This window comes from Saccopteryx bilineata, chromosome 6 (assembly GCF_036850765.1).
Source record: "Saccopteryx bilineata isolate mSacBil1 chromosome 6, mSacBil1_pri_phased_curated, whole genome shotgun sequence".
Classification (NCBI taxonomy): domain Eukaryota; kingdom Metazoa; phylum Chordata; class Mammalia; order Chiroptera; family Emballonuridae; genus Saccopteryx; species Saccopteryx bilineata.
The window spans coordinates 122,805,373-122,821,138 of record NC_089495.1 but is presented as its reverse complement, the minus strand read 5'-3'; the positions used below and the strand labels follow the sequence as shown (position 1 = coordinate 122,821,138).

General features: G+C 47.2%; 1 protein-coding gene and 1 non-coding gene across 2 annotated transcripts; both read left to right on the top strand.

Moving 5' to 3' along the window:
• The first annotated feature begins 1,369 nt into the window (after nucleotides 1-1,369).
• H3-3B (H3.3 histone B) lies at nucleotides 1,370-3,162 on the top strand. The gene is made up of 4 exons (XM_066234971.1): nucleotides 1,370-1,526; nucleotides 1,960-2,097; nucleotides 2,217-2,370; nucleotides 2,467-3,162. Exons 2-4 carry the CDS (start codon nucleotides 1,970-1,972, stop codon nucleotides 2,593-2,595), a joined length of 411 nt encoding a protein of 136 aa, XP_066091068.1. The 5' UTR covers nucleotides 1,370-1,526; nucleotides 1,960-1,969; the 3' UTR covers nucleotides 2,596-3,162.
• Nucleotides 3,163-11,687: 8,525 nt separating this feature from the next.
• On the top strand, nucleotides 11,688-11,763 carry TRNAS-GGA (transfer RNA serine (anticodon GGA)). The gene has a single exon. It is a non-coding gene; the product is annotated as a tRNA-Ser (tRNA).
• Nucleotides 11,764-15,766: the final 4,003 nt, after the last annotated feature.

The following is a 15,766-nucleotide window of genomic DNA, read 5'->3' as shown; positions in this document are numbered from 1 at the left end:
AGAGGGATAGACAGGGACAGACAGACAGACAGACAAGAATGGAGAGATGAGAAGCATCAATCACTAGTTTTTCGTTGCGCATTGCGACATCTTAGTTGTTCATTGACTGCTTTCTCATATGTACCTTGACCGTGGGTCTTCAGCAGACTGAGTAACCCCTTGCTTGAGCCAGCGACCTTGGGTTGAAGCTTGTGAGCTTTTGCTCAAACCAGATGAGCCCGCACTCAAGCTGGCAACCTCGGGGTCTCAAACCTGAGTCTTCTGCATCCAGTCCCACGTTCTATCCACTGCGCCACCGCCTGGTCAGTCAAGAGCTGTTTTTTGGTTAAAATATTTATGAAAGGTAAATAAAATACTTGGTAATATAACATCATTTACTGAATTCTAATTCTCATTTACATTATGTATTTAACTGTCCAAATGTTAAAATGAATTAAAACATCTGTTTGGAATAATTTGTATGAGTTTTTTTTTTAATTTTTATTTTATTTTTTTACAGAGACAGAGAGAGGGCCAGAGTGAGGGATAGACAGGGACAGACAGACAGACAGACAAGAATGGAGAGATGAGAAGCATCAATCATTAGTTTTTTCGTTGTGCATTGCAACACCTTAGTTGTTCATTGATTGCTTTCTCATAGGTGCCTTGACCGTGGGCCTTCAACAGGCCGAGTAACCCCCTTGCTGGAGCCAGCGACCTTGAGTCCAAGCTGGTGAATTTTTGTTCAAATCAGATGAGCTCACGCTCAAGCTGGCGACCTCGGGGGGTCTCGAACCTGGGTCTTCCGCATCCCAGTCCCACGTTCTATCCACTGCGCCACCGCCTGGTCAGGCTGTATGAGTTCTTGAATAAAACTTGGAAACAAAAAAAACAGATTAAAACTACTAAAAGGTTAATGAAAAGTAAATAATCACAGGGAACATATTTTACACTGGAAAATATTTACAAAAATTTTATTAAAGTAACCTCTTCCTGCATTGACTGCATTATTTGATGCAAATAAAGTTAGGCTTCTGGCCATCGGAACACTTTAGCCTTGATGGGGACCAAAGCAATCTATTTGCATTGACTTTAATATAGTAGAGCTTTGGAACCAAGGGAAGGATCCAAACATAGCTTCATTTTATCCAATGAGAAGAGCCACTTAGTGCTAAACTCTGATTCGTCCATGTCTCTTTGCTTTCATCCAATCGTTAGGTCACTTTAATAGCCAATCAGCAGCCTAGATATCTACCAATCAGAGGACAAGGCCGAAGCACGGTCTTTGTGTCGAGGGATGTCAACGCGTCGGCGAAAACTCCGGCCAATAGAAAAATTCGTTAGTGTATGTAAATGAGGGTCGTATGACGCAAAGACGCAGCGTGAAGCGTGGGTATAAAAGCAGAGGTATCGGAGGGGGCTTGGAGCAAAGTAGCTTGGTTTTTGGTCGGGTTTCGTTGTTTAACTTCTGTGGACGACTGCGGCTCTAACTTGGGTACTAGAAGCGGCGCGGCGAACGAAGAAGCATCCTAAGACGTTGGCGTTAGGTAAGTGTTCCTGGATTTACCGGTGACTTGAGGCTGCGCCAGCCGTTGTTGCCACGGGTCACGGCCGTTGGGGGGCTGAGTCTGGCCGGCGGCGGGTGGAAGGTCAGGAGGTTTTACCCTGGGCCTTAGTTCTGGAATCGGCTCTCTTTTTACGTCTGTAAGTGATAGATCCCGGCGCCGGGTTCCGGGCAGCGGGGCTTCCGCCCGTTGAGGAAAGGAAGTGGCTCTTCCCTGCGCTGCCCCTCCCGGGGGGAGACTGGCGCTACTCGCAACCTGAGTCGTTAGGGGAGGGGGGGGGAGGGGGAGAGGAGGAGGTGGCGGCAGCCTCTGCCATCTGCCGCCGCGAAGTGGGGTGCGAAGAGCCTGTCCCGTTCCCCCCACTTCTATCTCTTGGCGAGCGCCGCGGCCCTGGAATCACGGCTGTCGTCTTTAGGGGAAAGAAAATGGCCCGAACCAAGCAGACTGCTCGCAAATCCACGGGTGGGAAAGCGCCTCGCAAACAGCTGGCCACTAAAGCTGCCAGGAAGAGCGCCCCCTCGACCGGCGGGGTGAAAAAACCGCATCGCTACAGGTAGGCTACAAGGCACAGGGAAAACAATGACTCGGCGGTGCTGATTGGTGCGAGAACGGTTCCTGGTAGGGCGTCGGCACTGTCAGTTAACTAGTGTCCGTTTATATCTTCCTGCTCAGGCCTGGGACCGTTGCGCTTCGAGAAATCCGTCGTTACCAGAAATCGACCGAGCTTCTGATCCGGAAGTTGCCTTTCCAGAGGTTGGTGAGGGAGATCGCCCAGGATTTCAAAACTGACCTGAGGTTTCAGAGTGCGGCCATCGGTGCGCTGCAGGTAAGATGACAAAGGCTGTGGTGGGTGAGAGGGGCTTGAGGCTGGTTTCTCCCGTCTTCGAAGGGATTTTAATAGTGTGACTCTTGTCCTCAACAGGAGGCTAGCGAAGCGTACCTGGTGGGTTTATTTGAAGATACTAATCTGTGTGCCATCCACGCTAAGAGAGTCACCATCATGCCCAAAGACATCCAGTTGGCTCGCCGGATACGGGGGGAGAGAGCTTAAGCGAAGGCAGTTTTTACGGTGTTTTGTAGTAAATTCTGTACAATACTTTGGTTTAATTTGTGACTTTTTTTGTAAGAAATTGTTTATAATATGTTGCATTTGTACTTAAGTCATTCCATCTTTCACTCAGGATGAATGCGAAAAGTGACTGTTCACAGACCTCACTGATGTGAGCACTTGCTCAGGAGTGACAAGTTGCTAATATGCAGAAGGGATGGGTGATACTTCTTGCTTCTCATGATGCATGTTTATGTTAATTGACTTGTTGGGTAGCTATTAAGGTACTAGAATTGATAAATGTGTACAGGGTCCTTTTGCAATAAAACTGGTTATGACTTGATCCAAGTGTTTAACAATTGGGGCTGTTAAGTCTGACCATGCATCACTGTGATAGAATGTGGGCTTTTTCAAGGGTGAAGATTCAAGTCTTAACCACAGTGTAACTTACAGTTTCCTTAAAAAAAAAAAAAAGTAAACCTGGCAGCTATAGAATACACTATGTGCATTTATAATAGCTATTTTATATATTGTAGTGTCAACATTTTTAAATTAAATGTTTTACATTCACATGGGGAGTCTTGTCATTTAGGTGTGTGTAATTTAGGGTTCAGTTGGTTTTCTAACTAGACTGCACTTGTTTTCATAAGTAGTAAAATGCTTTGTGAATTATACCTTGCATAAGTCCTCATTCTACCACATGCTATAACTAACCCTCTAGTTGATAATGCAAACACTAATGGGGGGGATTTTATTTATAAGGGCTCTAGAATACAAGTTATTCACACCAGCATCATCTAATATTCTGAACCTAGTTAGTGCAGCTTTTGTGTTGTGGTTGGTCTCATAACTAGATATGAGTTTTTCTTTTATCAAGAGAAAACAATACCCCAGTTCTTTTCCTTGTGAAGTTTGTATTATAATAACCCTTAGAGTCAACTTGGGGGGGGGGGCACATACCTCCAGTTTTTTGGACCTCTGCCAGTTAAGATGGCATCCAGTTAGGTTACATCTGGTATGTAGTCCTGGAAAAATCACTTTATAGGGATGGTCTTCCAAGTGGTTTTTAAATTTATCCTTCTATTGAAGTTTTTAGGTCAATTATGTATGTTGACTAAATTTACAAATAAACTTGTTTATCTAACTAATAGTGTCAGAAACCTAAATTGAATGTACAAACTGTTAATACATCCTTTACCCTAGGTTCTTTGTATTCTAAAGTTCAAGTTTAGCTTAGATTTTGCTTGGTGTAGACAGTAACCTTTTAGTTACAAAAATAGTTATAGAAACATAAAAAAAGATCCTCTCCTAAGAATTTGCAGTGTGGGCTTAAGACAAAGTATCAATATGCTTCCCTCCCCATATTGTCAAGAAATAAAATAACTTATTCCAGGGTGCAAATAGGCCAAGAAAAGTAAGTTTCTTTAAAATGCTAGGGCTCAAATTTGGAATCTGTCCCATGAAACTCTGAAATATGTTTATCAATCTCTTCATACATAAGGTTAACACAATTCCAGAGGTAGAAACTTTCTGGTCTGAGTCACCTTTTTAAGTACAAAAGGTTTTCTTGACCATTGATGGCCAACAAGCAAGGCATGGGCACAAGAACCACCAGTCAGACAAAAATATTCGATACATTTGAAGCTGTAGCAAAACATTTGTGCCCTAATGGTTTGTTTTTCTAGGTAAAATTAGTTTGAAATTTAAGGGGCTTGTGAAGGGAGACAAACTAGATCAGGCTTGGGAGGCTTGGTAACTTGAACATTACACAATGTCAAAGGTGGGGTGCAATATGGTGAACTGGTCTAGAAGGTTCATGACCAGTCTGGAACAGGTACCAATACTGATAAACTCACATTGTGCATTTCAAGGATGTTGGAAGTCCTAGACATTGGTATGTGCTCTGGAGTGTAGTAGTGTCCAAACAAGTAGAAACAGCTGTGATGAGTCAGCTTCAGTTACCTGTGGTAACCCAAGTCGGTGATAATTGAACCTTCACCCCAATCTGCATCCCTATGCAGAAGGTTCTTTGATTTTTATTGAGCAGTTTGGAATCTGCTGCTTAAATTGTGCAACTTGAGGGCCTGACCTGTGGTGGTGCAGTGGATAAAGCATCAACCTGGAACACTGAGGTCACCAGATCAAAACCATGCACTTGTCTGATCAAGGCACATATGGGGAGTTGATGCTTCCTGCTCCTCTCCCCTTTCTCACTCTCCTCTCTGAAATGAATAAAAAAAAATAGTGCAACTTGCATTTCCATACGTTATTTTGAGTGCTCTTAACCAGAGGGCAAAAATATTTTTTGGTTCTAGGAAGCTGGTCACACAGGATATCCCTGTATATGAGGTGATGGAACAGAATCAGTAAGGAGAAAAGCAAGCAGTTGGAGCTGATGAAGGAATCCTGTGCCCTTGATGAACAAATGAAAATAAAAGTTTTTGAAGTTGACGCTTGTTAATGGTTTTCATTTGAATGATAATGTCTTTCACAAAATTTTTTGTGGGAACTGTCCAAAAATGTCTTGCCTTCAGGCTCAGCTGGGGGTCGGGGGAGGGTATTCAGTAATGAGACAGGCATACCCCCATCTTTAAAGGTGTATATATCACGGTTTGCTCGAGACTGCCAATTTATGCTTGTTGAACCTCTGTATTAGTAATGTCTTCACTGTCAACTCCCAATTATGCCAGACCAGTGTGGGCCGGGTATGTTGGCTGGAAGTGCCAGGGGTCTGACAGGGCTCCCTCTGGCTCCCAGGAGATTCTGAGCCAGGCTGTCACCTTTGTCCTGGAGCCCTTAGCCTGTGCCTTTGAGAAGTTAGCTGAAGGGCTGTTTGTGAACATACTGGCCTGACCTGACCAGTGGTGTCGCAGTGGATAGAGCATCGGACTGGGATGCAGAGGACCCATGTTCAAGACCCCGCCAGCTCGAGCGCGGGCTCATCTGGTTTGAGCAAAAGCTCACCAGCTCGGACCCAAGGTCACTGGCTAGAACAAGGGGTTACTCGGTCTGCTGAAGGCCTATGGTCAAGGCACATATGAGAAAGCAATCAATGAACACAAAAAACTGATGATTGATGCTTCTCATTTCTCTCTCTGTCCCTGTAAAAACAAACAAACAAAGGGCTCAGGATCTTTCCCATTAGCTCCTCACCTCCTAGCCCTGCGCCAAGAGTGTTAGCAGAGGGGACAACATGGAATTGGGTCCAAGGCCCAGGCATCCATCTCAGGCCTGTGGGTCCTACTGCAGCACATAGGCCTCTCCTTTCCCAGAACTCTGCCTTTGGCCAGTCTCAGTTCTCCTGCCCACCCCAGGTGGCCTGTAGCCCTGTGCAGCCTGCAGTGCCCAATGTGAGATGCAAAAAGAGATGGCTACAGCCCTGAGCTGTCAACTGCATGTTGAATCTGGATTTCCATCCTGGCCATTGACAGGGTGGTCCTCAGCCTAGAGGGCAGGAACTTCAGGGACATGGTTGCAACACCAAATAAAGACATGGCCTGCTTCTGACCCCTCTAAGCAGGGGCACCTGAGGTTGGGGAGAAATGAGAAGCTCTTCATGCTCTAAAGGCAAGATGTGAATCTTACCTGCCTCTAGAGTTGGGCCTGGCATATGGCAGAGGCTTCATACATTTTTGCTGACCAACCTGAATGGCCCTGGCAGCCCCACAGCACAGCTGGCTGGATCTGCTCCTGGCACGTGTGGCAAAAAATCAGTTCAGTTCCCAAGAGATCTGATTGCTGGCTTGGCTTCCTGAGAGAGTTCCATATGGGAAGTGGGGCTCCAGCAGTCTGGGACAGCAGCTGTCCCTCCTGTCCCCTACTAAGTGCATGAACCACTTAAGATCTTTTTTTTTTTTTTTTTTTTTTACAGAGAGTCAGAGAGAGGGATAGACAGGGACAGACGGACAGGAACGAAGAGATGAGAAGCATCAATCATTAATTTTTCGTTGCGTGTTGCGACACCTTAGTTGTTCATTGATTGCTTTCTCATATGTGCCTTGACCACGGGCTTTCAGCAGACCGAGTAACCCCTTGCTTGAGCCAGCGACCTTGGTCTCAAGCTGGTGAGCTTTTGCTGAAACCAGATGAGCCCTCACTCAAGCTAGTGACCTTGGGGTCTCAAACCTGGGTCTTCCGCATCCCAGTCCGACGCTCTATCCACTGCGCCGCTGCCTGGTCAGGCCAAGCTGGTGAGCTTTTTGCTCAAGCCATACGAGCCTGCGCTCAAGCTGGTGACCTTGGGGTCTCGAACTTGGGTCTTCTGCATCCCAATCCAACGCTCTATCCACTGCGCCATCACCTGGTCAGGCAAGATCTTCTTTTTTTAATTTATTCATTTTTTATTTCATTTTTTTACAGAGACAGAGAGAGAGTCAGAGAGAGGGATAGATAGGGATAGACAGACTGGAATGGAGAGAGATGAAAAGCATCAATCATCAGTTTTTCGTTGCAACACCATAGTTGTTCATTGATTGCTTTCTCATATGTGCCTTGACCGTGGGACTACAGCAGACCTAGTAACCGCTTGCTCAAGCCAGCGACCTTGGGTCCAAGCTGGTGAGCTTTGCTTACTAAGAAGATGAGCCATTTAATAAGATATTGTTTTTAATTTATTCATTAATTTTTTATTTTTTCAAATTTTATTTTTTAACAGTGACAGAGAGAGAGTCAGAGAGAGGGATAGATAGGGATAGACAGACTGGAATGGAGAGAGATGAAAAGCATCAATCATCAGTTTTTCGTTGGGACTCCTTAGTTGTTCATTGATTGCTTTCTTTTTTTTTTAAAGATTTTTATTTATTTATTTATTTTTAATAAATTCTTTTTTTTTTTTTTTTTTTTTTACAGAGGCAGAGATAGACAGGGACAGAGAGAGATGAGAAGCATCAATCATCAGTTTCTTGTTGCGCGTTGCGACTTCTTAGTTGTTCATTGATTGCTTTCTCACATGTGCCTTGACCGCGGGCCTTCAGCAGACCGAGTAACCCCCTGCTGGAGCCAGCGACCTTGGGTCTAAGCTGGTGAGCTCTTTGCTCAAGCCAGATGAGCCCGTGCTCAAGCTGGCGACCTCGGGGTCTCGAACTTGGGTCCTTCTGCATCCCAGTCCGACACTCTATCCACTGCGCCACCACCTGGTCAGGCTTGATTGCTTTTTTTTTTTTTTTTTTTTTGTATTTTTCTGAAGCTGGAAACGGGGAGAGACAGTCAGACAGACTCCCGCATGCGCCCGACCGGGATCCACCCGGCACGCCCACCAGGGGCGACGCTCTGCCCACCAGGGAGCGATGCTCTGCCCCTCCGGGGCGTCGCTCTGTCGCGACCAAAGCCACTCTAGCGCCTGGGGCAGAGGCCAAGGAACCATCCCCAGCGCCGGGGCCATCTTTGCTCCAATGGAGCCTTGGCTTCGGGAGGGGAAGAGAGAGACAGAGAGGAAGGAGGGGGTGGAGGGGTGGAGAAGCAAATGGGCGTTTCTCCTATGTGCCCTGGCCGGGAATCGAACCCGGGTGCCCCCGCACGCCAGGCCGACGCTCTACCGCTGAGCCAACCAGCCAGGGCTCTTTGATTGCTTTCTTATATGTGCCTTGACCGGGGTCTTCAGCAGACCGAGTAACCCCTTGCTCGAGCCAGTGACCTTGGGTCCAAGCTGGTGAGCTTTTTTTTTTAGCTCAAGCCAGATGAGCCCACACTGAAGCTGGCAACCTCAGGGTCTCGAACCTGGGTCCTTCTGCATCCCAGTCCGACGCCCTATTCACTGCGCCACCGCCTGGTCAGGCTATTTTACTTTTTTTTACAGACAGAGAGAGGGATAGATAAGGACAGACAGACAGGAACGGAGAGAGATGAGAAGCATCAATCATTAGTTTTTCGTTAGGACACCTTAATTGTTCATTGATTGCTTTCTCATATGTGCCTTGACTGTGAGACTACAGCAGACTGAGTAACCCCTTGCTCGAGCCAGCGACCTTGGGTCCAAGCTGGAGAGCTTTATTTACTAAGAGGATGAGCCAATTAATAAGATCTTTTTTTTTTAATTTATTCATTCATTTTTTTATTTATTTTTTGTATTTTTCTGAAGTTGGAAATGGGGAGGCAGTCAGACAGACTCCCGCATGCGCCTGACCGGGATCCACCTGGCATGCCCATCTGGGGCATTGCTCTGTTGTAACCAGATCCATTCTAGCGCCTGAGGCAGAGGCCATAGAGCCATCCTCAGCGCCTGGGGCCAACCTTGGACTGTGGGAGAGGAAGAGAGAGACAGAAAGGAAGGAGAGGGGGAGGGGTGGAGAAGCAGATGGGCACTTCTCCTGTGTGTCCTGGCCGGGAATCGAACCCGGGACTCCTGCACGCCAAGCCGACGCTCTATCACTGAGCCAACTGGCAGGGCTATTCATTCATTTTTTTTTATTTTTTTTTTATTTGTCTATTCATTTTATAGAAGAGAGATAGAGAGAGAGAGAGAGAGAAGGAGGGAGGAGCAGGAAGCATCAACTCCCATATGTGCCTTGACCAGGCAAACTCAGCGTTTTGAACCGGCGACCTCAGTGTTCCAGGTTGACGCTTGATCCACTGCGCCACCACAGGTCAGGCCATTTTTTTTTTTGTTTTTTAAGTATGTATTTATTTACTTATTTTTACAGGGACAGAAAGAGAGTCAGAGAGAGGGATAAATAGGGATAGACAGACAGGAACAAAGAGAGATGAGAAGGATCAATCATCAGTTTTCATTGCGACACCTTAGTTCTTCCTTGATTGCTTTTTCATATGTGCCTTGACCGTGGGCCTTCAGCAGACCGAGTAATCCCTTGCTCGAGCCAGCGACCTTGGGTCCAAGCTGGTGAGCTTTTTTGCTCAAGCCAGATGAGCCTGCGCTCAAGCTGGCGACCTCGGCTTCTCGAACCTGGGTCCTCTGCATCCCAGTCCGAAGCTCTGTGCACTGAGCCACTTCCTGGTCGGGCTTAATAAGATCTTAACACTTTAGTAAGCAGAGGCTGCAGCAGGTCATGGTGCTCATGAGGACAGGGTAGTGGCTGACAGAATGGCTCAGGCAGACAGATCCAAGTTCAAGGCCTTGCTGTTCCACTTGGATGAGTTCTTTCACACATCTAAAATGGGAATAAAAACAGTACCTACCCAATAGACTTCTAAGGATTTTTTTTTTTTTTTTTTTTTTTAAGATTTTATTTATTCATTATAGAGAGGGGAGAGAGAGAGAGAGAAGGGGGAAGAGCAAGAAGCATCAACTCCCATATGTGCCTTGACCAGGCAAGCCCAGGGTTTTGAACCGGCGACCTCAGAGTTTCCAGGTTGACGCTCTATCCACTGCGCCACCACAGGTTAGGCAGGATTTAATGAAGTAATCTGAAAATTCTGGTGATTTTTAAAATATATGCCTGACCTGTGGTGGTGCAGTGGATAAGGTGTCAACCTGGAATGCTGGGGTTGCTGGTTCGAAACCCTGGGCTTGCTTGGTCAAGGCACATATGGGAATTGATGCTTCCTGTTGCTCCCCCTTCTCTCTTTCTCTCTAAAATGAATAAGTAAAATCTTTAAATAAAATAAAATAAAATATTTGACCACAGGCCCTGGCTGGGTAGTTCAGTTGGTTGGAGCAATGTGCCCATATGCCGGGGTTGCGGTTTTGGTCCCTGGTCAGAGTCAACCAATGAGTGCATAAATAAGTGGCACAATAAAAATCAATGTTTCTCTCTCTCTTTCTCTAAATAAAAAATTTTAAGGCCTGACCTGTGGTGGCACAGTGGGATAAAGCGTCAACCTGGAACACTGAGGTTGCCGGTTCGAAACCCTGGGCTTGCCTGGTCAAGGCACATATGGGAGTTGATGCTTCCTGCTCTTCCCTCTTCTCTCTCTCTCTCTCTCTCTCTCCCCTCTCTCTAAAAGTCAATAAATAAAATATTTTTAAAAAAAGAAAAAAAAATTAAAAAAAAATTTTTAAATGATAATAGATATAATCATTAAAATAAATAAGTAGCTTGACCAGGCATTGGCAGTTGATAGAGCGTCGGACTGGGATGCAGAAGGACTCAGCTTCGAGACCCCGAGGTCGCCAGCTTGAGCACAGGCTCAACTTGTTTGTGCAAAAGCTCACCAGCTTGGACCCAGGGTCGCTGGCTCGAGCAAGGGGTTACTCGGTCTGTGTAGCACCCCTCACTCTGGTCAAGGCACATATGAGAAAGCAATCAATGAACAACTAAAGTGTCGTAACAAAAAACTGATGATTGCCTGACCAGGCGGTGGCGCAGTGGATAGAGCGTCGGACTGGAGTGCGGAGGACTCAGGTTTGAGACCCCGAGGTGGCCAGCTTGAGTGTGGGCTCATCTGGCTTGTGCAAAAGCTCATCAGCTTGGACCCAAGGTCGCTGGCTTGAGCAAGGGGTTACTCGGTCTGCTGAAGGCCCTCGGTCAAGGCACATATGAGAAAGCAATCAATGAACAACTAAGGTGTCGCAACAAAAAACTAATGATTGATGCTTCTCATCTCTCTCCGTTCCAGTCTGTCTGTCCCTATCTATCCCTCTCTCTGACTCTCTCTCTGTCCCTGTTAAAAAAAAAAAAGAAAAAGAAAAACTGATGATTGATGCTTCTCATCTCTCTCTGTTTCTGGCTGTCTGTCCCTATCTATCCCTCTCTCTGAATCTCTTTCTGTCTCAAAAAAAAAAAAAAAAAGCCTGACCAGGCGGTGGCGCAGTGGATAGAGCGTCGGACTGGGATGCGGCTTGAGTGCGGGCTCATCTGGCTTAGGCAAAAAGCTCACTAGCATGGACTCAAGGTCATTGGCTCGAGCAAGGGGCACATGTGAGAAAGCAATCAATGAACAACTACAGTGTCGCAACAAAAAACTGATGATTGATGCTTCTTATCTCTCCGTTCCTGTCTGTCTGTCCCTATCTATCCCTCTATCTGACTCTCTCACTGTCCCTGTAAAAAAAAAAAAAGTAAATAAAATATTTGACAACAGAAGTCAAGAGCACTGACCAATCAGAACAGATTCCATAGTAAACAACCATCACTGTCCTACAGGCTGTGTACCAGCGCTGAGAGCAGGGCTGCTACCAGGCACTTATAATTGTCAATGAGGCCCTGGCCGGTTGGCTCAGTGGTAGAGCGTCGGCCTGGAGTGCGGGGGACCCGGGTTCGATTCCCGGCCAGGGCACACAGGAGAAGCGCCCATTTGCTTCTCCACCCCCTCCCCTCCTTCCTCTCTGTCTCTCTCTTCCCCTTCCGCAGCGAGGCTCCATTGGAGCAAAGATGGCCCGGGCGCTGAGGATGGCTCCTTGGCCTCTGCCCCAGGTGCTAGAGTGGCTCTGGTCGCGGCAGAGCAATGCCCCGGAGGGGCAGAGCATCGCCGCCTGGTGGGCAGAGCTTAGCCCCTGGTGGGTGTGCCGGGTGGATCCCGGTCGGGCGCATGTGGGAGTCTGTCTGACTGTCTCTCCCCGTTTCCAGCTTCAGGAAAAAAAAAAAAAAAAAAGAATTGTCAATGAAGAAGCTGTTATCAATATTACAGAAAGGCAAAGGGGAGCCAAGTCAGGGGATAGGTTAAAGCTCTGGGAACAGTTACAAAATGAACCTCCCGGAATGGGCAGAGGGTGGGCCATCTGCTGAGAACAAACACTTTTTTTTAAAATTTTTTCAGATTTAATTTATTCATTTTTAGAGGGACAGAGAGAGAAGGGAGGGAGGAGCAGGAAGCATCAACTCCCATATGTACCTTGACCAGGCAAGTCTGGGGTTTCAAACCAGCAATCTCAGCATTCCAGGTCGATGCTTTATCTACTGCGCCACCACAGGCCAGGCTGAGAACAAACATTTTGAGAGACCATGTGGATAGATATTTCTTGGGAGATATGGTCCCAAGGTCCATCAAGGAACCAGGCTGTGATTGCAACAGAGAAGTCAGAGCTGCATGGAGTGTGCAGACTTCACTGTATGAAGAAAGACAGTCTAGGACGGAGAGCCCAAGGGCTAAGAATTAGGTGCAGAGACAGACAGAGACACTGGAAGGGCTGTCTTTGAAGTGCCATCCTCAGTGGTAGGCCAGGTCTCGCTATGGCCTGGACAAAGGTGCCTCTAGGCTTGCCTATGCTCCCAGGCACCCAGCTGGCATGGGTGGTATTTCCACCACAGGAGAGTATGGTCCTATGGAGGATATTACTGGGAATTCTGTTACAATGCCTCAGTCCTGTGTGACAGCTGCCTCTGACAGTGCTGATACAAGTGAGTTTTTTGACCAGCTAAACAGAAGACAGACCTTGCCTGGAGTGCAGTGTCTCAATTAAAGTGCCAGCTCCCCCCACCCCAATCCTGTGACATCTAGCCAGGAAGTGGGAGGGAGTGTCAAAAGTTAAGGCAGATTTCTCAGCAAATTTCATGTAACATGCTAGATGAGATAAAAGAACTGAGTATAGAACGAGGTCTTGGAGCATTAGCCCCCCCATCTCCGGTCATAGGCCATTTCCTGAAAATGAACCAGCCTTTTTTTTTTTTTTTTAAAGGATTTTATTTATTCATTATAGAGAGGGGAGAGAGAGAGAGAAGGGGGAGGAGCAAGAAGCATCAACTCCCATATGTGCCTTGACCAGGCAAGCCCAGGGTTTTGAACTGGTGACCTCAGCATTTCCAGGTTGACGCTTTATCCACTGCGCCACCACAGGTCAGGCTGAACCAGCCTTTTTTTAAAAAAGATTTTTATTTATTCATTTTTAGAGAGAGAGGAGACAAAGAGAGGAGAGAGAGAGAGAGAGAGAGAGAGAGAGAGATGCTGAGAGGGAGAAGGGGGGAGGAGCAGGAAGCATCAACTCTGGTATTTGCCTTGACTGGGCAAGTCCAGGGTTTTGAATCGGCTTTATCCACTGCACCACCACACAAACCTCTACTTTCTTTGCTGCAACCTCCCCCACAAAAGACAAAAACAAATGACAAGAACAACAAAATATACAAAAACTGAGTGTAAACACATCTCCCAAATAAAATCAATGTTTCAGAATCCATTTGAGCAAACGAAAGCATTGCCCTGTTAGATCAAATCCAGCTTTTCCAAGAACAACTGAAACAATACAAAGGACAAAGATGGGTCAAATGGATGTGTATGCAATCAAAATGAAACAATGGAAATTAAAAAACAAAACAAGTGAAGTGTGTGGGCTTCACAACAGTCAAAAGTCCACCTTTCTCTTCTTACTCAAAAGCTCTTTCCTCTGTGCCAGCATTTGTCTCAGTGGCCAGATTGTGTCTCCCTCCCAACCAGAGGGCTAGCCTGACTGAGGCTTTTTGTATTTTTCTGAAGTTGGAAACAGGGGAGGCAGTCAGACAGACTCCCGCATGCGCCCGACCGGGATCCACACAGCATGCCCACCAGGGGACGTCGCTCTGCTGCATCCAGAGCCATTCTAGCACTCTGCCTCTAGGCAGAGGCCACAGAGCCATCCTCAGTGCCTGGGTCATTTTTGCTCCAATGGAGCCTCGGCTGCGGGAGGGGAAGAGAGAGACAGAGAGGAAGGAGAGGGGGAAGGGTGGAGAAGCAGATGGGTGCTTCTCCTGTGTGCCCTGGCCGGAAATCGAACCCCAGACTCCCGCACGCCAGGCCGACGCTCTACCACTGAGCCAACCAGCCAGGGCCTGCCTGAGGCTTTTTTTTTTTTTTTTTTTTTTACAGAGACAAAGAGAGAGTCAGAGAGAGGGATAGATAGGGACAGACTGGAACAGAGAGAGATGAGAAGCATCAATCATTAGTTTTTTGTTGCGACACCTTAGTTGTTCATTGATTGCTTCTCATATGTTCCTTGACCGTGGGGCTACAGCAGACCAAGTAACTCCTTGCTTGAGCCAGCGACCTTGGGTCCAAGCTGGTGAGTTTTGCTCAAACCAGATGAGCCCGCGCTCAAGCTGGCAATCTTGGGGTCTCGAACCTGGGTCTTCCGCATCCCAGTCCGATGCTCTATCCACTGCGCCACCGCCTGGTCAGGCTGCCTGAGGCTTTTATCTGTCTCGCCAGTTGCATACAGGAGAGTCCACCAATGTCTATTCAATTAATGGATGACTGATGATAATAGCAAATATTTATTCTGCGTTTACTAAGTGCTAGGTACTCAGCTGGGCCCTCAATAAAGATGATCTCATTAGTTTCTTTTATAACAATCTGTTAGAGAGGAATCACTAGCCTCATTTTACAGATGACAAACCAAGGTTCAGAGAGGCTGAGTCATCTGCCTGAGATCACACAATAGCAAGGGAACAGATTTGGGCTCAGGCCTTATGGACCTCAAAGCTGAGGTATAGAATTCCTGGAGGAAGAGTTTGCTTTGCTCACCATTGCCTCAACAGAGTGGTGCCTTGTGAATTGAAATCCATTTCAACCAGCCCCAAGATAGAAGACACATACCATATAGTTCACCCACTTAAAGTGTACAATCAATGGTTTTAGTGTCTTCACAGATACGTGAAACCATCACTACAGTCAGTCTTAGAACCTCACCACAGAGAACTCAGTACCAAACCTATCCCTTTCTTTTTTTTTTTTTTTCTTTTTCATTTTTCCGAAGCTGGAAACTGAGAGGCAGTCAGACAGACTCCCGCATGCGCCCGACCGGGATCCACCCGGCATGCCCACCAGGGGGCGATGCTTTGCCCCTCTGGGGCGTCACTCTGTTGCGTCCAGAGCCATTCTAGCACCTGAGGCACAGGCCACAGAGCCAACCCCAGCGCCCGGGCCATCTTTGCTTCAATGGAGCCTCGCTGCGGGAGGGGAAGAGAGAGACAGAGAGGAGGGAGAGGAGTGGAGAAGCAAATGGACGCCTCTCCTGTGTGCCCTAGTGGGGAATCGAACCTGGGACTCCTGCACGCCGGGCCGACGCTCTACCACTGAGCCAGCCAGCCAGGGCCCCAAACCTATCCCTTTCTATCTCCACTTCCTCCTCTCCCTTCATTTCCCTCAGCCTTCAGCATCCCCTCAGGTCAACTGCCTAACCTACCTTAGCAGCTGTGGTAGGTACTTCTGAGAGGGGCTGGGCTCACTGCAGTCCATTGCCACCCTCCTCCTGCCTTCCATAACTAGGAGCTGTGATAGTATGTCCACCGGAGGAAAGGAGCCTGCAGAAAGCGATTTCCTGGTCACCACCAAACTTGGTTCTATTGCTATTTACACTAAGTGCCAGTCCGCC

Excerpts from the sequence above, each read along its gene's own strand:
- H3-3B (XM_066234971.1), top strand. The coding sequence starts at position 1,970 with ATGGCCCGAACCAAGCAGACTGCTCGCAAATCCACGGGTGGGAAAGCG. Across the intron at positions 2,098-2,216 it reads AAAAAACCGCATCGCTACAG|GCCTGGGACCGTTGCGCTTC; the intron begins GTAGGCTACAAG and ends CTTCCTGCTCAG. Across the intron at positions 2,371-2,466 it reads CGGCCATCGGTGCGCTGCAG|GAGGCTAGCGAAGCGTACCT; the intron begins GTAAGATGACAA and ends TGTCCTCAACAG.